This window comes from Peromyscus maniculatus, chromosome 5, assembly GCF_049852395.1.
Source record: "Peromyscus maniculatus bairdii isolate BWxNUB_F1_BW_parent chromosome 5, HU_Pman_BW_mat_3.1, whole genome shotgun sequence".
In the NCBI taxonomy this organism is placed as follows: domain Eukaryota; kingdom Metazoa; phylum Chordata; class Mammalia; order Rodentia; family Cricetidae; genus Peromyscus; species Peromyscus maniculatus.
Window position 1 is genome coordinate 105,420,740 of NC_134856.1, and position 23,912 is coordinate 105,444,651.

General features: G+C 46.0%; 2 protein-coding genes across 4 annotated transcripts in view; one reads left to right on the forward strand and one right to left on the reverse strand.

Annotated features, from left to right (window-relative positions):
* Window positions 1-8,086, forward strand: part of Slc17a1 (solute carrier family 17 member 1) — a 42,697-nt gene extending 34,611 nt beyond the window's left edge. The window contains exons 12-13 of one of the 2 annotated variants that reach the window (XR_013051526.1): window positions 4,785-5,224; window positions 7,804-8,086. The gene's annotated coding sequence lies outside the window, so the exon portion shown is untranslated. Of the gene's footprint in view, window positions 1-4,530; window positions 5,225-7,803 lie in introns of those variants that run through there. The other variant, XM_076573039.1, reaches the window with a different exon arrangement.
* On the reverse strand, window positions 1,063-20,612 carry Slc17a4 (solute carrier family 17 member 4). 2 transcript variants are annotated; one of them, XM_015986665.3, is made up of 12 exons: window positions 20,485-20,612; window positions 12,014-12,140; window positions 9,616-9,815; window positions 8,551-8,784; window positions 8,377-8,464; window positions 7,864-7,950; window positions 6,753-6,871; window positions 6,494-6,655; window positions 5,075-5,207; window positions 4,852-4,999; window positions 3,523-3,613; window positions 1,063-2,029 (listed from the first exon to the last, which is right to left on the reverse strand). In XM_015986665.3, exons 2-12 carry the CDS (start codon window positions 12,102-12,104, stop codon window positions 1,895-1,897), a joined length of 1,488 nt encoding a protein of 495 aa, XP_015842151.3. In that variant the 5' UTR covers window positions 12,105-12,140; window positions 20,485-20,612; the 3' UTR covers window positions 1,063-1,894. The 2 variants fall into 2 exon arrangements, with proteins under 2 accessions (XP_015842151.3, XP_042134203.2); XM_042278269.2 differs by lacking the exon at window positions 20,485-20,612 and adding an exon at window positions 19,373-19,608.
* Between the last annotated feature and the right edge of the window lie 3,300 nt (window positions 20,613-23,912).

Sequence of the window (23,912 nt, forward strand, 5' to 3'; positions counted from 1 at the left end):
TGCTGGGATTAAAGGCATACGCCACCACCACCCAGCTTTTTTTTTTAACCACTGATTTTAACATAAAGACCGATACTCTTCACCAGGTCCCCAATGCCCTGTGTATTCTTGACTTAGATACTTCTATAACCTCCTCACAGCTCAGTTTGCTCTTACTCATTCCTGATTTTTCTTCTTTAATCACCTCCCAGCCAATTCTGCTCTTATTCACTCCTGACATTTCTCTCTTGCCACCAAACCTTTGCATATGCTGCGTATCTTCCCACAGAGTCTTTCTACAACATTCATTCCATTGGCCTCTACATCAGGTGACCTTCAGATACCAGCTCAATTGATGCTCTGTAATGGCGGCCACCACTCACCCTTAAATTAGTGCATGCCACTTCCTTATCTAGTAAGATGTGAGCCTCCTTATTCCATATTCCATAGCTGTCACTGCACGCTCACTTGTGATACTTTTATTAAATCCATCTATCCTCCTGTGATAGTGAGCTATTTTGAGCTATGCGTGACTATGATGTCCGCCATGTCTCCATACACACTAATGTATTCATTAACATTCATTTAGTGTTTGAGTGTTTCTGTTCTTTTGTAGTTCCTGTGTCACCCATGTGGATTCTTTATATATATATATATATATATATATATATATATATATGATTCTTTTTTGAAATAATTTATTTTTATTTATGTGCTTTGGCATTTTGCCTGCCTGTACATCTGTGTGAGGGTGTCAGATCTTGGAGTTACGAACAGTTGTGAGCTGCCACGTGGGTGCTGGGAATTGAATCTCGGTCGTCTGGAAGAGCAGTCAGTGCTCTTAACCACTGAGCCACCTCTCCAGCCCCTATGTAGATTCTTAATGCAAAGAGACACCATACACACTCTCTAGACATTTGAAATGAGCTGAAGCAAGCATGGGTCTTACCAACATTTTAGAAGCCATTTTACATTGAATGAGACCCATTGAACAGTGGCTGAAACCACAAGAGTCAGAGAAGCAGGCACAGGGCAGTCATGATGAGACAGATGCCGCAAAGCAATACATGAGGAGACTAGAGACACACGAGACAAGGTCTACTTACTAAGACTAAGACAGAAGGGATGTGCACAGATCCACATCCAGATGAGGGGCCCAGGTCAGAGGGGTTAGAAAGAAGGTAGCTGTGGAAGAGTTGACTCCAGAGAGCGCCTGGGTGGGGTTTATATTGCAAAAGTGGTTTTGATCCAAAGCCAAGATCCACAGACATAAAGTTGTCCAGAATGGTTGAATTCCATTACCCCTCTTGTATTAGGTGAAGAAAGTTCATTCCTTTTTGCATGACAGACTCACTCTCCGTTGTTCTTTATCCTGACTGGTTTCAGTTAGACACCCTACACACACCAAGGCTCACAATGGCTCCTTAACCCCCTCACTTAACATAAGAGCAACTGTCCACTTTGGCCTCCTGCCCCAGGACTTCAGCCTGTAGACATCCTCTTTTCTGGGTTGTCAGGTCTCTTTTGCTGACAGCTTAAAGAGTTCATGGTACCACACTCCTATGGTTCCAATTCATCACTCCTGTACTTCTGGCTTCCTCTTTAGCTTTGATGGCAAATTGTCCTCCAGCCCCTGATGCTTTTACCATGGCAACAGGGGAAAGTATAGAGGATTCATAGACAGTTGGACACACCTGTGCTTCCAGGAGCATACAGTTATAAACAACCAATCCTTTCCTTTCCTTGTGAAACCTCCAGTTGTGTGGAAAAAATACCTTTAGTGTTACATAGCCAGGATCTCTGAGATGATCCTGGAAACGAAGCCCCTTCCAGTTGGATGGCTTTAGTGGTCAAGCAGGCACAAAAGCAGATCTTTGAAGGGAAGTGTCATGATCTCACACATCATTCCCTTTTCTCAGAAATGGGTGAATGTCTGTTCCTTAGCCCAGTCCTGTACCTCTGCTCGGCCAAAGATGAGGTAGAAGAGCAGGCCTACTACATCAATAGCAGCTGCAAGCAAGAAGACATTTCTCCAGCCAAACTCTGGATCCTGGAGGCAGGAAACTCCTTGTTAGTAACAGTGGCTTACTTCTTGTACAAGGTTCTACGCCTTGATGCTCCTTCTCCTAACTCACCCCCGTCTCTAAGACTCCCATCTTGCTTCTGGAATATACTGCAGCATGTCTGACATTGGACCATCACACCCCCTGTTCCCTCTGCTGGAAAGCATGTCCCATCAGGCACTCTTTCCTGACTTGCTCAATGTCACCTTTTCAAAGATTGCTTCTTTGACCACACTAATAAATTGGTCATGTTTCCCATTCTCTTCTCTCTGCACTTACCACCAATATGTCTACAGTTTTCTGTCAGTTTTTTTTCAATATTCATTTCATGAGGCAGGGTTGGGGGGGGCTTTTGTGGGTTTGTTTGCTAAAACAATTGGCATAGTACACACTAATATTTAATAGTTTTTAATGAATTAATGAATTAATCAATCAACTGGCAAGAGGAACAAGGTTTATGCGAGGATTTTTCTTTTAACCAATCCCTAACAATGTTTTCAGAGACTAGAAAGGGATAGAAGCTTTGAAGGCAAGAGAGGACTTGATTTTATTAAAACAAAAATCCTTTCTTTGTGAATCTCCTGTCTTTTTCTGAGTTACTGATACAAGGTCATGGGAAAGTTAGAAATGAGATTTTCATAAATCTCCCAGACATCCTTTTCCATGTGAAATTTATATCTATATAATTCTTAGGCAATGTTCAAGTCATCAGGTTTAATCATTTGCTTATTCTTACTTTTTTCTTCTTTTAGGGATTTGTTTGTGAGACGGGGTCTGACAGTGTAGACCAAGCTGGCCTCCCACATGCTGGGATTACCAGCATGCACTGCACTGTCTTGCTTATTTTAATGACATCATAGTGCCTCTACAGGAAGGCTTCAGAGTGAAAATCCAGCATCCCAGCAGCACTGGTGGTCCCGGGTGCTTCTGGTCTGAGTAATGAGCAAGATGAATGAATGGCAGAGAGAACTCAGGAGCATAGATGTGAGGTACAGGGAGTTTCCCACTCTGCCATTCATTAAACATCTTGCTCACCAATTTCCAAAGACTTTTTAGCTTCCTAGACAGAAAGCGACCTCATCCTGGTTTGCCCAGAGCATTCAAGATGTTAACACTGAAAACCTCTCAGAAATTCTGAGAGTGCTCAATTTAAGATAAAGCACGATGGATGATCATACTGGACTGTAGGGGAAATGCCATGAATATTACTAGAAATGTGGGATTTTAACACGAGAAGCTCATCTGGTAAGAATTCACAAACCATAACCCACTGCACTGAGCATTCTCACATATACCACAGCCACAGAATATGGAATTTCCCTACGTAAGTTGAGCTGAAAATGAAGGTATGTTAGGGGCTCCAGACTCAAGAGTTCTGAGTTCTTCCTCACTGAGGAATTAACAGTATCTTAGACTGACTTCTGCTAGCTACCGCCATTCAGCTTCTCTTATTACTATTCCTTATGATGTTTAACCTTACCTGACTGAGGAAAAATCCAGCCACAGTAGGAGCTATGCCTCCTGCTATATGAGAGAAGACCTGCAGCAGCCCTTTGAGAAAGCCAGCGTACCTGGGGAGGGGGCAGTCACATGTAAGCAAAGCGCTCATCCTGGTTGCATTGCGCTGCTATATCACTATGCATATATCTGGGGGTGCTTAGGGTGGTGGATACTAAACCTGGACAAAATACACTAACTAATGATCCTTATACTCCTAGGCTACAGGCTCACCCTTTCAGGAATAGTCTACACTAACATGTCAACTTCTTGGTTCTTACTATTGAGCCCAATCTTGCAGCCCTATTTAGGGATACAAAAGTCTCCTCCTTATGCATCAAAAACCTTCATGTGATGAGAGGGTTACTCTCTGAGACCAGCCTATCTCCCACATGTCTCAGTGGCCCATTGCGTAAAGGTGAAGCATATCCTGTTGCTTGAGTTAAACCCTGGAAGTTTTATGTCTGGTCTCAGTTCTCTCAGGCATGACTGGCACCAAAGAAAAGGATTTTTCCTTGGGTTCTATGTCTTTTCCCTTTGTTTTTCTGGATGTATATGTGTTTACATGTGTGACAGTATGCATGCATGTATGTGCACTGCATGTGGAGGCCAGATGACAATCTTGGGTACATCCTTGAGGTGTTGAACATGTTTCTTTTGGAATTAGTGTCTCTTACTAGCTTGGGAATTGCTCATTCGGCTTGGCCCACTGCAAGAAGCCACAGGGCTCTCCGCCTTTCGCCAGCTTCCCGGCACTGGGATTGCAAGTACACACCACTGGGATTGCAAGTACACACCACTGTACTTACCTTATTTGATTTTGTTGTGTGTGTGTGTGTGTGTGTGTGTTTTTTTTTTTTTTTTTTTTTTTTTTTTTTTTTTTTTTTTTTTACAATGTGGGTTCTGGGGATAAAACTCAAGTCCACATGTTTGCCTGGCAAGCATTTACCAGCTGAACCATTCCTCCCAACCCTCTTTCTCCTTATTTAAGCCTCACTTAGGCCTCCATCATGGGATCTCTTGAGACCATTCAGTAACCAACCCAACGGACTTGCTGCATTCTTCAGCAGAGACTGACAGGTCAGGTGTCTGCACGGCCACAGACTGCTCTTGTTTCATCTAGGAAAGGCTGCATTCACAATGGCCAACTAGCCCAGGGTCCCTTCCAGAAATTGCAGAGATGTAGCATTGATGTTACTATCCTCTGTGACCTGATGTGCACACTCTCTTTTACCTTTGCATCAGAGCAAGGGTAGGTAGGTTCCTGGACCTGAACTGAGCTTCTGTGAGGATGAGGCAGAGGGGTCCCTACCGTGGAGCAATATCTAAGAAGTTAATGAGGGCCCCTGAATCACAGAGGCTGCAGAAGACAGAAGATATAACCAAGAAGGCCATTGTGGTGCTGCGGCTGGATCTGACCCAAGGCAGGGGCACGAGGATCCCGGATGAGACAAGGACCCCTGCAGCAGAACAGAAGACATAAGAAAGAGGCTCCCAAGCTCCCACAACCACCTAGCAGTCAGCTTGGCCCTTACCTATAGCAGTGAAAAGCTTCCGGATGGTTACCAGTCGGAGGACTTTCCTGGAGAGGAGAAAATCTGCCAACAGCCCCCCAAGGATGATGCAGACACAGCCAGCCATGAATGGCAGGGCCGACAGGATTCCACTCTGGAGATTGGAGATGGGTAAGTATGAGCATCCTCAGCATCCTTGTCATGGCCCTGACTGATCCTGATGGATGGTCCATGTCTGTGGCTTTGCATTATACATACATCACTTTCTGTATCAATCACCTTCTTTGCCACTAGAATTTCAATTTAACTTTAATTCTGGAGGGGAAATATGCACATAACTCAATCTTCTTAATTTCTTTTTTGACAGAAATTCTCACTGTGTAGTCCTAGTTGACTCAGGATTCACTATGTAGAGCAGGCTGGCTCAAACTCACACATATCTTACAGCCTCTGCCTCACAAGTGCTGGGATTAAAGGCATGCACCACCATACTTGACTTCAATCATTTTTCAATAAAAGCAAAGGACAAAGGCTTTCTTCATATATACATATCATGTATAAATAGCTATTTTAAAGATTTTGAGCTGGGTTTGGTGACACATACCTGTAATCCCACAGTGGGGAGAGAGAGGTCAGAAGACCTGGATTTTGAGGCCAGCCTTGGCTACATAGCAAATTGCAGATCAGCCTAGTCTACTTAGTAAAACCCTATCTCAGAGGAGAGAAAGAAAGAAAGAAAGAAAGAAAGAAAGAGAGAGAGAGAGAGAGAGAGAGAGAGAGAGAGAGAGAAAGAAAGAAAGAAAGAAAGAAAGAAAGAAAGAAAGAAAGAAAGAAAGAAAGAAAGAAAGAAAGAAAGAAAGAAAGAAAGAAAGAAAGAAAGACAGGGAGGGAGGGAGGGAGGGAGGGAGGGAGGGAGGAAGGAAGGAAGGAAGGAAGGAGAGAGAAAGAAGGAGGGAGGGACAGAGGAAGGGAGGGAGGGAGGGAGGGAGGGAGGGAAGGAAGGAAGGAAGGAAGGAAGGAAGGAAGGAAGGAAGGAAGGAAGGAAGGAAGGAAGGAGAAAGAAGGAGGGAGGGACGGAGGGAGGGAGGGAGGGAAGGAGGGAGGAAGGGAAGAAGGGAAAAAAGTCTAACAACATCTTATTTGCAATAGAATTTATTAATCTTTTACAAAATTTTATGCTGCCAATAAAGCATCTTGTTTATAAATGCTGACTTCATTAAGTATAAAATTTTTGCGAAACACTTTTAAAAGTATGACACCATGACCTGATTTGGAACCATATCTCTGCTCAGATAAGCAGTGGGCCACACTGAGGTCAATGTGAATCCAAATTGCATTTCCTGTGGGGGTTCCTGATCTAATCCCTCATCCTGTGGCCATGAGTGAGGTCATACAGAGAAACACAGTGACAGTGCCTGGGTACACTTTCTTTGTACTCACATCTCTGAGGTTTGCTTGAAGTACAGAGCTGATATATGTGGGTGTGTATGCCATTACTGTGGATAGCAGCCAATATTCACAGAAATAAGATACCACAATGGCCCAAAGTGGGAGAGATTTGACCATAGCTTTAATAGGAAGAGACCATCCTGGTGAGCAATCCTAAAAGAAAACACATGTGATTATCCCCTCCATGGCAAGATAGGGGCTCTGAGACGTCCAGGGATAGGGAAAATGACAGGGAAATGCCTCAGTGTACCTCCTCAGCCAGGGAACACACAATGTATCTCTTCTCACCGGTGCTGATAAAGGGGTGATTCTGTGGGTCATCATATACGAGAGGAAACCAGATCAGGCAACAGGCACAGCCAATTCCACCTACGGTAGAAGGCGCAGTCAGCACTGCATTGGCATTTTCTTTCAGTTTGATGACTCCTAAGGCTGACAGAATAACTAGTGCCCACGCCTCACCCCACCCCTGACATTGCACCCTTGAATGGCGAGATCAAGGAGGGTTCTTCCCCACCATTTGGTTTTGGTCTTGTTCATGCAACTTGCTTTCGCCCATGCCCTTCGGCAGCTGCCAGCTGAGGCAGTAAGAGACACTGCCTTTCTTCTTTGTCCTCTATGGAGGAATGAGCTCCCGTGACTCCATGATCCGAGGCAGGCGAGAGAAACAGGGAATAGAGGTCACCAGCTGTTCCATGGGACTTCAGGAAGAATGGCAGCTGCTGCAAACCACTGAGTTCACAGAGGCTTTGAAACACCCCCTCCACACACACACTGTTTCACTAAAGATACACACAAGCTCCTGGTGCGCTTCTCCCTCACAACTGAGCACCAGTCAGCACTTCTGTAGGTTGTACCGCAAAGTTCTCTTCTTCACTGAACCTTTTCCTGCCTTTCTTTTATCTTTCTTGTTGTATGTGCAATTGATTACCTAGATCACTTCTACATGAAGAATGAAATTAACCATCATCAAAGAAAATTTATCTAATATATACGAGTGTTTTGTCTGCATATGCGTATGTGCACCTGTGGAGGTCAGAAGAGGGCATGGGATCCCCTGGAAGTGGAGTTACAGATGCGTATGGGCTATCTTGTGGGTGCATTGAACTGAACCTGGGTCCTCTGCAAGAGCAGCAAATACTCCCAACTGCTAAGCCATCTCTCTGGCCCCCAGAATACTACAATTTAGATGCTCTTTTGTAAATTAGCAAGATTTACACCATGACTAAATTTGAACATTGCCAACTTTATATAAATGCTATGTGTTAGAATTTGGATAACCAGAGATACTTTCATTGCAGATGCCCAGCATTCTGTGTTATAGAGAAACATTTTGAGATTTTAAAAAAGAACAAACTCACCGAAGATGTAGAAGATATAAGGCCATCCAAGGTTCTGGCAAAGAAGCCCACCAGCAATGAGGACAAGGAAGGTCCCAAGCATTGACCCTGAGCAAAAGATACGAGGACATTATGAGGATGAGAGCTGGCCTTGGGAATCAGTATGCTTCCCACAGAGTTGAGGGATAGTGACTGAGGGTATGGACTTCAATCCAGACTACCAAGTACAAACCCTGCTCCTTCACTCATGGACTGTATGATCTCAGACAGTCTATTTGTGTCTTGGATTCTCTACACTGTGTACTTACTTTTAGCTGATTTATAAGGTTCCTATCAGGGTAAAAGAAATGAATGTATACAAAATCCAAAAATGTTTGGTGCATTGTTAACACACCTGATCAAAAAAGATGGTCTAGTTCTTAAAAGCAAGGATTGTGAAGACAGAGTAGCCAGGATACCAGGCTGTCATTCTCTTAGTCCATTGCTGAGTACTTTTAGACAGTGCACATAAAATGAGATTAAGATACCAGTTACCTGATCCAGCAATGGTGGTGAGTTGACTCCTTTCCAATGGGGGAGCCCATTTGACCCACATTGAGTACTGACCTGTCAACACCATAACCTGGGGGAAATTTTCCATTCTTAGAGATAGGAGATCATTTGAGAACATAGATACATGCCAGTTATACTCGGTAAAGATCTCGATACCTGAGCCATGCCTTGGATGACCCGAAGGACAATGAGCAAGGCTACTCCAGCATCAGCCGCCAGGGGAGTGAAGAGGGTCAGGACGGAAGAAATTAGCAAGCCTGCTCCAACCACATACTTGGCTCCAAACACTCCAGCCACATAGCCAGTGGGGATCGGAGCTAAGAATGATCCATAGCTCAGGGAGCTGAGGAGGATTCCCTGGATCTCAGGAGTCCAGTCATACACAGGGGCCTAGGCGACAAGGAGGGCCTCATTGTTGGCTACACAGGTGGCATGTTTCCTTTCCTTTCATTTTGTACTTGAGACAGACAGGTTCTCGCCAGCCCAGGCTGACCTTGATCTCTTAGTCCTTCATTCCCACCTCCAAAATCCTGCGATTACAGCTGTACCTCACACCTGGCTCAGCTGTTGACTGCTCACTGTAAGACTTGAGACACAAGAAGCACTTTGCAGTTCATTTTAACCTCTCTTCAATTCTTCCAATTCACCAGTTTTATAAAGAAAAAAAACAAAAACCTAAGTATATACACATCATACTCTTTCCTATCACCCTGACATGATTAACTGACCAATTAAAATAAGGGAGTTCATGCTGGTACATGCCTGGAATCCAACAACTTAGGAGGCTGAAGCAGGAGGATAATGAGTTTGAAGACAGACATAGAAAGTCCCTGTCTCAGAAAGGCAAGTACATATAATATTCATACTATATTTCATATATTATAGATAGATACATATATACTATATATTTAATAGATTCGGACAGAAGGGAAAGCTCATAAAGAATGAAACATCATAGCTGAGTTACTGAGTATTATGTAGAAGAGAAAGTAGACATAATCTATGAACCTGGTTTCATCCTTACAGAAGAAGAATTTACTTTTACTGGATGATTAACCATGTTTTATTCTGACTTAGCCATGCTTTTATTTACAGATACTAAATAGAGAGGGATGAAAATCTCCTCAGATAATCATTATGTTCTCGTGCCAGGGGAATCTCATTTGCTCATAAGGTAGCCCTGAAAGAAACAGTTCAGATTTTCACAAAACACATCGCTACCTTAGATGCCTGTAGTGTTTCATTCCCGAAGTCTTGGGAGTCAGTAGGGGGCCTTTCGGTGGAAGCATTGAGTGGGCTGGATGCTACTGTGGTGTTCACCATAGCTGTTATGGCAATGCTCAAGTTCATTTGTTGGGTATAAATTGAAAAATTACAGAGATGCAAGATGAAGGCTAGACCATGCCTCAGTGAGCAGAAGCCTAGAGGAAAAAGAGACAAAGGTCATCCAGTCAGCCTGCTTTGTTCCTACACTTTCTAGGTCTGGAGGAGGTAGAAGACTGGTGTCTGCTGTTTCTCGGAAGTACGGGGGGGGGGGGGGGGGGGAGTCCAGACACTGTTCTGTGAGAGGCTCCGTTCTCCTGAGATGGAGAGCTAGTTCCCTTGGAAGCAGAGCCTTGAAGAACGTTTGGGGAGCCAGCCTAAGAGATGGGCTTTTAAGGGCTCTGGGATGAGCCATCAAGGGCAGGAACAGGTTTAGAGCAAGAACTGCCAGGAAGTTGAAATTGCTTTGTGTAGCGTCTGGTGTGTGTGTGTGTGTGTGTGCGTGCGTACAGGGGGTTTGAAAATGACTCCCGGTTCCCTGCTTAAGTTGTGGAGATCAGTGTCACCTGTAACTAGCGGTAGGCTCTTTCACTTGTTCAGGGCTTTGAAGGAGAAGTGTGAGTGGCAGGCTGGTACTAGGTTGAAGATGTCATCTTCATCTTCATACTATAAGCTAGGCTTGCAAAAAGCTTGCCTCTGTTCCAAACACGTTAATTTGACCACAACTGGGAGGCAAAGGTAACATGTGGTCACTGTGGTCAGGCTGAGTTTACAATTTCCACACTTCAGCCAGGCAGCGGACGAAGCTGAGGTAGCCGGCCCTACATCCTGGCATGTGGAGACTCACTTGCTAAGTTCAGGATTGACAGGATTGATGAAATATAAATTAAAATCACCTTGCCCTAAGTCTAGGACCATTTAACTCTGAAAAGCCTCTCTCTGGAAGTTACAGTGGAATTTGGGTCATTGTTTTGACATGTCATATTCCAATAAGAAGGGTGGCCAGGTTGTCTTCTCCACGCTTCACCCATGTAGTCAAGTTTTTCTCCGCCCCAAGAAGAAACTGTAATCATCAGTTAAGCCCTTGTAGGTTTTATGAAGTACTTTGTGTTGCTTCTATAACTGAATTAATTTTACTATCATGGTCTTTATTATCTGTTTGTTGAGACAGGGTTTCATTATACATACCAGGCTGGCCTCGAACTCAAGATCCTACTCTTTTACCCCCCCCCCCCCCCCCAGTGCTGGGATTACAGGTGTGACCACACCGAGTGCATGTCATTTTCATGTTTCTTTTGCTCCTTGGGCTTTGATTGGATAGATGACAGACAGACAGACAGACAGATAATACATATACATGACACATCATGGGGGAAAACAATTCTCTTTACTGTTTGCGGCATTGATATCATCTTTTTATTTTGTCCATCAGCATGGTGCGGGGAGCACTCCTGCTAGATCAGAATTTATTGGAAATACTCCTTTATGTTGTTGCTTGTGAGTGAGTGTGACATGCACTTCAACCACACTAAATATCCCACTCCCATTTTAATATTCTTGGGTTTTATCAAATATCTTTTAATTTTGGAATCAGTCACTTGGATCTCCATTCAAGTTGCTCTACTAGTAGCAACTTTTGAAAGTCTCTGTGGCTCCTGTGCTTCGCCAGGGTTGTAAAAGAATCTGTAGGTGTCATGAGGAGAACTGAAGCATTCACACAATGCACTATGATGGTGGTCGCTAACATCTGAATCTCCTTGCATTCCTGAAATACTCTCTTCTTATTCACAGGCTGTTTCTAATAACAGAACAGCTTGTTTTGTTACTTTAACTAGGATTTTATTTAGCGTATGTAATTGAGTTGAATTTGCTGTCCATGTACATGTCTATCATTCTGTCCTTGTTAGCTTTGTGGGGGGAAAGGTGTAAGTTTTCCAACTTGACAGTGATCTGAAATGATTTAAATAGACCCCAGCCCTTAGCCAAAGACCAAACTCAGTTTCCTATTTCAAATCTGCTCTGAGGTGATTGGAGTTTGTTAGTCTGTTGGTTTTTATGGGTGTTTTGTTTTGTTTTCTTGTTTTTTTGGTTTTTGGTGGGGTTTTCTTTTTGTTGTTGTTGTTATTTTGAGTTTGTGTTTTCACTTCCAGATAATGCCACATGATTCTTATCTGCTGTGTATGCCTTCAAGATTACCTATGCGAAATGAAATAATTAGGAGTAAAAGTGCCTTATCACTATCTAGCTCTGTTGACCATTGGCAGTAATGAAAAAAATGCTAGCTATCAAGAAAAAGGAAGTTGGGGTGACATCGGTCCTATCTTTCACATAACCAGAGGTCTGTGTGTGATTTTACCTTTCTTGAAGGATTGCTCTTGGGCCATGTTTAAATTGCTGTCATTGGGAATGGCTCCCACTCTCGCCTTGGTGTCTGCTCCAGTAGACATTTTGTCTCTCTTCTCCTAAGGTCCAGCATCTACTTACTGAAATAAGAGCATGTAAGAGCAAACACAGACAGGAAAGCATCCTGTATCTTACATAGTGTGGTCCCCATCCTTAGCTCTGTTAGTAACCAAATGTGAGGCCTTGGAAAAGATATAGTTCCCCCAAGTCTTACTAGCTATATCTTTGAAATGGAAGAATCTAGCCTGGATTGTTTAGATCAACCATAAGACTGTTTCTACGTCTGTGTATTCCCTGTTCTTAAACCAGTATTTGTAACACCTGGACATGAAAATTTAACCATTTATTTAAAATCTTATCTGGAAGATTCCAACAGATTAAATTTTCTGGGGTGGTGGAAACTGTCCCTTAAAAACACTTAGACTTGTAAAATATGGCAAACAGTTGTCCTTTGAGGCACATTGTGCCAAAGCTAGAAAGAGCTGCCTCCATGGATTCAGTGAAAACTTAAGGGTTATGTACCATGGTGATGTAGGGGTGGGGTGCAGAGGCAGGGTCCATTGGTGGTGCAGGAGTGCGGCCCAGTGACTCTGAAGGATGAAGCCAGGCCCATGGCAGGAAGGAGATGATGAGGAAGTGAGGAAGATCCTAACACACAGCCAGAAGCCCCAGAGGCCCCAAACTTAAGGAATCTCTGCACTTTCCCCAGCCTCTAGTTTAAAACGGGGACTCTGAAATTTCCTGGAGAACTGGGTTGCTGTGGGATGTTCTGCATGGCAAATGTGTTGCTCTGATTGGTCAATAAATAAAATACTGATTGGCAAGTGGCCAGGCAGGAAGTATATGCGGGACAAACAGAGAGGAGAAAAGAAAGAACAGGAAGGCAGAAGGAGTCACTGCCAGCCGCCACCAGGACAAGCAGCATGTGAAGACACTGGTAAGCCACGAGCCACGTGGCAAGGTGTAGATTTATAGAAATGGGTTAATTTAAGATATAAGAACAGTTAGTAAGAAGCCTGCCATGGCCATACAGTTTGTAGGCAAAATAAGTCTCTGTGTTTACTTGGTTGGGTCTGAGTGGCTGTAGGACTGGGGGGTGACAGGGATTTGTCCTGACTGTGGGCAAGGCAGGAAAACTCTAGCTACACTGGGGTTTTGAATTCACACTATATTGTCTGAGAACTAAGCCCCTAATGCAAAAATCAAGGATTGTAGCTAGGTTCTTTTGGTATACACAGATCACAACAAATTACCACAGGTAAAGTTCCACTTAATATGAGCTTGAGGTTCAAAATGATAAACATCCGGAGAAGAAGCCTTTCTAAGCCAAGTCCTCAGACTTAACACACAGAAGGTAGATAGAAAGTACCTCAAATATACTAGCCTTATAACCACATTATGTAAGCATGCTTAAAGTGATTAAGGAGGGGCCAGAGAGAATGGTTAGCAGTTCAGCTCTTGCAAAGGGCCTGGTTTTGATTTTGGAGTGCTGGAAGGTGCTGTGCACACTACCAGAGGAGAAAAATGATCATCCGCCTTACCCAGCTGCAAACTCTTCAAGCTGCAATCACTACTGACCAGGCAAGACATGCTGCCTTAATTAATCAAGCACCATGACCACAGCAACTTATAGTGAAAAGTGTTTATCTGAGCGTACAATTCCAGAGGTTTAGAATCCACAATAGTGGACTGAAGGCATGACCGCAGGGGCAGGAAGCTGAGGGCTCAGGTCTTGAACTGCAAGCACCAGGCAGAGAGTACACACTGGGAATGGAACATGGTTTTGCCCCCAGTAACATACTTCCTCTAGCAAGGTTACACATTCTGAACCTACCCTGTAGGGAGCAGAGGAAGCCCCGAATGAATGAAGTCCTGAATGAATATGTATTATTGATATGGGTATAGCCATACAAGAACCAAGGGCTCAGAGCCGTGGGAGATGGCAAAGCCTTTCTCCGTGTGGGTGAGGCTTGAAATTGACCAAGCCTCCTTCTTCTAGTCCAAGTACCAGTGTTTATAGACGATTGATGAGTGCATGCAAAAACTAGCAGCTGCAGCTTCCTCCTCCTGGGTGCTTACAGCCGCAGACGGCTCTCCTACAGAGACCTCCCACCAAGACCAGCTAACTTCTCCCTGAGCTGTACATAATAAACACACTAAGGTTCTGGGTTGCAGGAGAAGCAGGTGCAGCTCCACCAGTGTGCACACACCCTACCTGACCCTAGCTTTTCCGTATGTGTGTCTGTCAGTTTTTCACTCCCTCATTGTCCTCTGTTAGGATTGCATAACCAAGCCACACTCCCCAACAGTGCCACCAACTGGGGGATCGAGAAGCCAACGGCCTGAGACGATGGGGTCTTCTTGTTCAAGTCACCACACATGCCCATTAGAACAACAGGGGAACAGACATCATGGCTACAGCCAACCACTTCCTGCTGGTGTTTAAGGCCCTCTCCACAAGGAGACATTCATGCCGGAACCATTAACCAGCCAAGAAGAACTTGTGGACAGGTCACATGCCAGGCTACTATTATTCTGTTGAATGGGTATATTATTAAACCAACTCGTAAAGGTTTAATATACCAATAAATTAATACATCTTATAGCCCTAATCAAAGAAGCCTCTGTTTGCAGCAAGACAGAGGTGTACAGTTGGTCAAGGTGTGGGAAATAAGAGACTGCAGAATGTTCAGCCCTGAATGGCACACACACACACACACACACACACACACATATATACACACACACATAAAATCATGCCCCCACCCTCCCACCCCCCGCAAGACTCAGGGATTATTGCAGAAAAGGACGTAGAAAGATTTTAAGAGCCAGAGGAGTAGAGGACAACAAGAAGAAAATGCGATGCTTTCCAGACACAGCAGAAGTGGCACATATGAACTCACATGACAACATGCCCAGGACCTGTGCAAGCTCTGCAGGACTAAATCCCCAAGGAGAGGGGAAGTGTGCACAAAGTCCCACCCATAGCTGTTAGGACCCGCCCAGCGCCCTGACGTCATCCTACGTCATATTACGTAAAGCCCCCTTTAAGAGAAAAACCCTCCCTCTCCTTCCCCTCTCCCTCTCTTTCTTCACAAGACAGCGTGCACCTCTGCTTCCCTTTCTCTCCTTTCTTTCTCTTTCCCTCTCTCCCTCCCTCTTTCTCTCTATTCTCTCTCCTCTCCCCCTTTAATAAAACTTCCCACGTGGATGCCATGCCTGTGTGGGGTGAGTAACTTTCCACCGCGCTGTGCCCCGCTGGGCCGCTGTCCCAAAAGAACTGTGTCTCCTCAGCTCAAACCTGCCAAGGCCTCTCGCCTGCCATTTCTTAACAACAGCTGAGAAGCTGCTGGCCATTGGTTGCTGCTGGGGAAGGGAAAGGGAACAACACGGGATGTAGGGAGGTGCGGAATGGATCCGAGAGGAGCTGGAGGAGGGCTGGATATGCTGAACACTCATTGCACAAAATTCCCTAAGAACTAATTTAAAAAAATGAGAAAACAAATGAAGTTGTTAGGTGAAAAGCAAGTTGTAGAAAACTAAAAATTAAATAAGACAAACTCACATGAGGATACACTTTACATATTTTATGTGCACATAAGTGAGCTAAAAGTTACGAAAGAAAAATGAACATCCATTAATCTACTGGGGCTTGTCATCTCTGTAAGGGGAGCAAGACAGGTAAAAATGGCCACACAGGAATTTCATTTCATCTCTGAAGTCTAATCAATGTTTGTGAAATATTGGTGTGATTAAAAATAATTTTTAAGGGTCTGGAGTGACAGCCCAATGGTTAAAAGCCCTTGCCACTCTCTCAGAAGAGGACCTGAGGTCAAGGAGGCTCACAACCACCTGGTAATCCAGCAGGTAGCTGACCACCAAGGCCCTCTTCCAGCCTCCTTAGGTACCGCACACAGGTTACACACACACACACACACACACACACACACACACACACACCGCACACAGGTTACACACACACACACACACACACACGCGCGCGCGCGCGCGCCATAAACATAAATGAATAAAATTTAAAGCAACAACAACAAATATTCACCACAGCAAAACTCTGATTACAACCTGTAGGGTGTGGAAATTGTTCATTCTGATGACATCTTCTTGTGTATATGTGTGTGCGTGTGTCTGTGTGCCTCTCTGTATGTAATGGGACTCTTGCCTCCCATCTGAACACATAATGAGAAGAACATGCTACATGCTGACCCCTACCTGAACTTGGAAGAGACCACCTCAGAGGTCTCAGAAGAAAGATGCTGCTGAACTGAATGCAGAGGCACAAGCCAGCTGAGATGGACAAGCAAAAGGAATGTCTTATCCATCCAGATTTTATGAGAGGAAGAGAGACAGGGCCAACTCATAGGGCTACCTGCTAGGGGGCATTTATAGGGCTACATATGTGCCCAATAGAGTTTGTGGGAGGAGGGGCAGAGGCAGAAAGGCAGAGAGAAGGGAACTGGTGAGTTCAGATGCCTTTGAATCCAGAGGGCATGTGCTGTAACTGAGTGTGTGTTGTGTAGAGGAGAAAGCTCCCACCCCACACCGAAAGCCTGTGATGCCTTCACGGTAGCAGGTGCGAACACACTGGGACACAGACCCACACATTCCATTTCAACCAGATGTGCACGACTGGAGAGAAGTCAAAGTCACAACTTTCTAAAGTCTTTCCTGCAGTAGAATACTATTTTAAGGTGTGTTACTTGTGTTTATGTTGCATTTGTTTAACTCTGTGAGGGTGTGTTACTGTGTCTGTCTAAAACACCTGACGGTCTAATAAAGAAGTGAACGGCCAATAACAAGGCAGGAGAAAGGGTAGGCGGGGCTGGCAGGCAGAGAGAATCTACAGAAGAAGAAAACTGGGAAGAGAGCTCTAAGATCTAGCAGCCAGAGAAGGAGGAGGACTCCAGGGGCCAGCCACCCAGCTACACAGCCAGCCACAGAGTAAGAAACAAAGAAATGTATTTAGGAATAGAAAGGGAAAAGCTCAGAAGCCAAAGGTAGATGGGATAGGTTAAGGGAAGCTGGCTAGAAACTAAGCCAAGCTGAGGCTAGGCATCTATGATTAAGTATAAGCCTCTGTGTGTAATTTATTTGGGAGGTGGGTGGCAGGCCCCCCAAAAAGAGCTAAAACCCCCCAACAACACTTTCCAAGAGCACTGCGTAGAAGGTGTTCTGTGACCGCAGCAGAAGTGGACTAAACGAGGTTCAACAGCTGGGAAAGGAGCCGAAAATCACGAGTGACCCCTGACAGGAGACGGGCCATGGAAGTCCCCAGGGAGGTGTCCTAAAGATGCAGTCAGAAAGACACTGCCTGCCTCCTCGCAGCCTCTGTGCCCAGCCCTGGAAGGATGAGAAGCTTCAGCTAGGAGGAGAGCAGAGGGGAGGGGCTGACCAAGAAAGGAAGCACGAGGCTATCCCAACAGCCCCTTCCATCCAGGGTCCAGCCTGGAACTGGGAAGTTTCACTTCAGATAAAGTTTGGAACTTGGTGCTCTCTGCTTTGTTAGGCCTATTATCTATGGGACTGGGATTATAAGGAGTCTGAAAATGCCTTCTTACTGCCTGAGGCTGAACACAGATGACGAAAGGCCAAGCCTGGGTAAAGGAAAAGTAAGGGTGGACGAAGCCTCTGGTGAGGCCAAGCCATTCTTTACCTGCTTTCTAGGGAACATGAAATCTGTTCATACTCAAGAAGATGTGCAGCATGAGCAGGATTTGGTGTGACCCTGTATTTCAGTGCCTTTGGAAATGTTACCTACTGTCCACACATGTCACTACTACAGCTAAAAGTGAACCATCAAAAACAAGATCCCTGCTTCCACCATTGGCGGTTAGATGGGTGAGCCTGTCAGCCTGCATGAGAATTCAGAAATAAACAACTCAACCCAAACCAACACTGCATGGTGGAATCAAACGGGCCAAGCCTGGGAATTCTGCTGGAAAAACTAAACTGAGGTGCGGAGTCTTGTTCACACCTTGGGGGGACCTGGTTGAACAGAAGCTTCCACCACTGGCGGAACGGCAGACAGGATTCAGGGCAGTAGTTTCCTCTTTACAGACCTCCCCGCCAGGTAACGCCTCAGAGCTCACTGACCGCTGGCTCCGTCATTGATTCAGTAAACATTCGTGGAGCAAATGGAATGCTCTGCCTCCGTGGCTTTCTCCAGCGTGACTGAAGGTCTTGACTCTCACTAACTGCTTTCTATGTCTACTTAACCAGCATGGATGCCTGAAAATGGACTTTCTGGAGTTTGTGAGATAAGTGGAGTTTGCCAGTTGAAGGATGAGGGTGGGTCAAGGCTGATGGAGGCAGAGAGACAGGACCGTGAACACCACCCAGGACACGTGCCCTGGTGAATGAGAGGGTGTGCAATATGACAGAAAACAAACAAACAAACAAAAACAAAAAATAAACCAAAAATGGCCTAGCTGGAAAGGACGGGAGAGTCGGGGTGATACCGACTAAGGGGCTAAGACTGCCAGGTAGGGCACCAGCTTTGCCTGGTCTAACCACCTAGTCTGCTGGTACCCAGTGGCTCTCCCTGAGCCGAGAGGGAAGTCCAGCTGCCCATGAGTGTGGCAGCAAAAGGAAAAAGGAGGTTTGGCTTGCTTTTGAAGGCAGAAGGCAGAAGGCAGTCTGACGGAGCGGGCACAGAGTGAGAAAGGAGATTCAAGGTGGGAGCTAAGAGGAAAGCAGCGGGCAGGGCCACAGCAGGCAGGGTCCCACAGGTCTGGCAAGGCACGGGACACAGCAGGCAGGGTCCCACAGGTCTGGCAAGGCACGGGACACAGCAGGCAGGGTCCCACAGGTCTGGCAAGGCACGGGACACAGCAGGCAGGGTCCCACAGGTCTGGCAAGGCACGGGACACAGCAGGCAGGGTCCCACAGGTCTGGCAAGGCACGGGACACAGCAGGCAGGGTCCCACAGGTCTGGCAAGGCACGGGACACAGCAGGCAGGGTCCCACAGGTCTGGCAAGGCACGGGACACAGCAGGCAGGGTCCCACAGGTCTGGCAAGGCACAGGACACAGCAGGCAGGGTCCCACAGGTCTGGCAAGGGACAGGACACAGCAGGCAGGGTCCCACAGGTCTGGCAAGGGACAGGACACAGCAGGCAGGGTCCCACAGGTCTGGCAAGGCACGGGACACAGCAGGCAGGGTCCCACAGGTCTGGCAAGGCACGGGACACAGCAGGGAGGGTCCCACAGGTCTGGCAAGGCACGGGAATTACTCTAGCCGTGTGTGATGCACGCAGGAAGACGGCACAGCAGACCTGGGCGGCAGCTGTTCCCACCCTGTGTGCAGAGTCGATGGTGGGCGGGCTGAGCTGCCTTCCATGAAAAACCCCACATTCAGGTTGTGTTTGGAAACCAGCCAGTGGGACATGCTGAAGAGATGGCTGTGGAGCTGAGGAGGCAGAGCAGTCGCCACTGGAGGCTCTAGGTGGGTGGCTTGAGGTAAGAGTCAGTCATGTCCCATGGAGGTGTAGTGATGGGGGTGGGGTGCCATTTTCCCAAAAGACAGCAAGGGTCCTCCCCCCCCCCCCCCCCCAGTGCACACAGAAAGGAAGAAGGCCAAGCAGGCCCCAGTCTCTGGGGACAGAAGGCTAGGGCAGAGCTATAAATTTGGAATTTCTCAGTCTTATCTATTGCTTCTTAGGGCGGGTAAATTACAAAGAGCCAGGAAAGCAACTGGGTCCACTGACTGTAACACGTTTTCTTACCAAGATGGTTTCTTTCTGAGCCATTGGTGTTAACCTGCTTCCCACCCCTCCCAAGTGCCCGTTTGCAGCGCCTGGTGAGGTTAACAGCTCTCCACTCTGGTTTCTCCTTGTGAGAAACATGGCATCGCTCTCTCCACAGCTCCCAAGTCTCCTCACCCAGGCTCTTTACTCTGCACCACTGCACGAACCTTGGGAGGGTTTGTTTTGTCCCCCCACTTCCCCATGTAAATTCCCTGTGTTTCCTCTGTGTTGGTTAAAAATCCTCTTGAAGATACCAGCCTGGATTGCCCCCATCTGTTGGTTAATGCTATTCTTCAAATTGGTGGATCTCACAAAAGCAAGTTAAACGCATGCGTGCTGTGCTCAACGTTCTAGCATCAGTAACCCTTAGAAACGTAAACCCCGAGCTTACGATCACCATCTACTTCTAGGTGCGTCAGACAGTATTCTCCCCCTCCCCCCCGTCCCCCACTTTCCTCCCCACCCCCCATCTTCTATCTCCCTGCTTCCCTCTTCTTCCAGCGTTCCCAGGGACCTCATTTGTTTTAGGAAAAGGCAGCACCTGTCTCTCGTTTCAGAACCATCTCCCAAGAGAAACACAGTCTTGCTCGCCACCTACAATCTCAACAGGAAAGGACCCGCTCCCACACCAGCAAAACCAGAGCAAGAAGTCGAGAGCGAACCTGAGGAGGGTGGAGTGCGTGGTTCTGGTTCCGGTCACTATCGCTTTCTCAGCTTTCTGAGGCTGTCTAGCCCCTAGGAGTAAATGATTACTCAGAACCTTTAGCCCTTATCTTACCAGCTGGAGGATTTTATTGGCTCAACCGTTTAATTTTTAACTTTGTTTTATTATTTAATTGATAAGCTGATCAAGTTCATTGACTCTTCCTCATACTTTGAGTTCATCTGAGGTCACATATGTCTTCCTCGATTCTCTGAGGATCCTGATACTCTGCCTGTGTCATTTTTCAATTTATGTTTGTGTTTATTTATTTATGTGGTGACGTCTGTGTGGGTAAATGTGCACTTGCTGAGGTCAAAGGGCAACTTTCAAGCATGGGTTCTTTCCTTCCACCATGCTGATCCCAAGGGTGGAATTCAAGTTGTCAAGACAGTGGCGTATATTTCCCTGCCAAGCCATCATGTCAACCCTCAGTCCAGGTCACTAATGCCATTGTCACCTTCTATGGTCTCAGAGGTATTGTAGTCTTCAAAGGACGGGGTGACATCTTGTCTCCTGTGTGGCCAGTTCCTACCATGCCCACGTTTAATAGAACCGATTTTACACAGATGGCAGCTATGGGCCTGCTGCCTCCATCAAAGCCAGCACTGACCGCTCACCACATTCCCAGGCTAGAGGCTTACTGCTCTGGGATCCGTCTGGTGGCTTTGGCTCTTGGCAGCCGCCATCTTCCCCAGCTTCCAGCAGCAGTGGATACAATAAGCCAGTGGCACCTTCTGCCCTGGTACAGGCCTCAGGCATGGCCCTCGGCCCTACAGTGATGGCTGCTGCGTCGTTCAGGATTCTGCGCTGTTGGCTGAGACTGTTTTACAGCTGAGGACCTGCAGTGTCTGAGACCCGTTGGTAGCTCTCAGGAACTCTCCCAATGACCTCCTCTGCTTCTCTTCAGCTCCCCACGGCTCACACCAGCTCTGCCCCACAACCACTTTGCAGCCTTTGCTGTCTCTCCTGTGACCGGTGCTCCAGCTCCACAGATGCAGCTGTCCTCCTCAAGCCCCCTTGTCACCTCACTCTGTCTTCCTGTCACCAGCTAACCCTGCTCTGAAATGATAAAGATCAAACAGGTAAGAATAGACCACTTGAGAGAAGTTCTTCCTCGGGCTGGAGCCTCAGGTTACCACATCAGGATGGTGCCTTCCAGCAGAGTGGCAACAGCCTGCTAATGTAGATAGGACAAGGGACAGCAAGGGAGTCCGCCCCATCCTCCAAAGGATGCTTCCTCCAAAATGAAAACCGCACTTGCATCCCTGGGAGCGGCTCATGCAAGTGAAGGATTGTAGGAACCAGCTACTAATCCTTTTGTGGTCACGGGGTGGTGGGGAGCGCTCCCCCTCTGGTGAGTGAGAGGCTTCTGAAACAGTCTGGGGAAGTGTTGGGGTTATGTTTGAGCAGCTGGCAGCAGTGGTTGCTCTGTTATCCTCTCAAGTGGTCTTTGGGGCATTCAAAGCAGCAGGGCTGGCATAAAAGGAGGGCTGCTGGCTGTAGGGTGGATGGTCCTTCTGCCAAGGCAACCAGGGTACCACAGAAGAACCTAAAAACCGTTCCTTAGGAAGTCAAGTGGCCCTGCTCTCAATACCTTAGCTTATTTGAAAGAAAAATGACTATTGTAAGAAGTGCTTATGATAAAAACGTATTGTTAACATCGACAGCACTCCAACAGTGCTTTGCAATGCTTTAACAAAGCTTAACTCCTGCCCCAGTAACCCAGGGAGAGGTGGGCCCTTCAGCTCAGTGCCACAAGAAGCCGTGGAAAACTGCTGGGCAGAGGAGAGGGTCAGAGGAGCTGAGAGGCAGCCAGGCGCTGTGGTGAATGCCGATAACCCAACACCCAGGATATGGAGGAAGCAGGAAGATCATGGGTTAGAAGCCAGCCTGGGCTACATAAGGAGTTCGATACCAGCCTGACCTACATAGTAAGAAACTAAATCAAGCAAGAGCTGGGCTGTAGCTTAAGAATAGAACATTTGCTCAGCATGTGCAAGGCCCTGGATTAATTCCCAGCTGGAACAAAGGACAGAAGGGAAAGGAGGTATATTAATAAGAAAGATGAATTCTCATGCAGCTAGAAATAATCTCTGCCTATACTACAGAAAATTACAACATAATATCATAAAGACTAATACATCCTACCAAATGAAAATAAAAAAATATCTTTTCAGTTTAAAAATCTCAAAAGAAAAACACAAGAGACCATATGACAAGGAACTGATTTCTTGAATAAAAAGATTCCAGGGGTGGGTGGAGTATATACAGTAATAGCCCTATAGATAAAAAATTACAAAAATATAAATAGATTTATACATATAAAATTAGAATAAGATAAAAAATTGAAACTCTGAGGCAGCTTTTGTAAATGTTCAAAAGTTATCAATGTTCAACATTGTAAATGTTAAAAATTTGATAAAATAGATTTAGAAACTAGGGAAATTCCTGTTCAGGTGTGTGGTTGGTGGAGAAATATGAACTGAATGTCTGTATCCTCAAAGTTTATGGTTAAGGCTTAACATTCCACATGATGGTATTTGGAGTTGGAGCCTGCCAAATATAATTAGGTTTGGATAAGGTACAAGAGTGACCCCCAATAGTATGTGTGTCTGAGGAGAAGGAGGAGGAAGAGGAGCCAGAATTCACTCAGTCCATCCCTCTGCCCCTCTGCCTTTCTCTCCACCCCATCTCTGTGCCATGTGAGCTCACACTGAGGATACAGAAAGCAGACACCAAAAACTGAGCCAGGCCAGACTTTAACCCTGGAGTGCCAGCCTCCAGATCTATGAGACTTTAAATTCCCATTGTTTAAACTACCCAGTCCAGGGTGTCTTGTTTGACTAATGTAATGAGTTTGCAAATTGTTATGATCTCTATAAAAACAGCAACCCTGAGAAGTCTAGTGGTATTTAAATGTCAAACATACCTTGACATAATCATTCAACATGTGAGGTTTTACCTGCACCCACACTTTCGAGTATAGGGTGTACATTAGCAGCTGTTGTTTGTAAAGAGGCCACAACAGCAGCCTTTCTATGGTGTTCAATATGGAGCAGACTCTGTTCAAAGGACTTTACACACATTGGCTCCTTGCCTCCTCTGACCACCATAAGTAATTATACTCTTCAGAGAATTTTTAAACATTTTGTCAATTAAAAATATTGACACTTGGAGGGATTCCTGAGTAGACTGGTAAATGTACTTGGAAGGAAGCAATTTGGAATCCCCATGCAGCTGACAAAGCTTCAAACTACTGCTTGCTTTAATAGGCCATTGCCCCTCCCCCAGCCCTCAACACACACACACACACACACACACACACACACACACACACACAAGACCAGATATCTAGCAAGTTCCACAAAATCTCAGGGACTCCTCTGA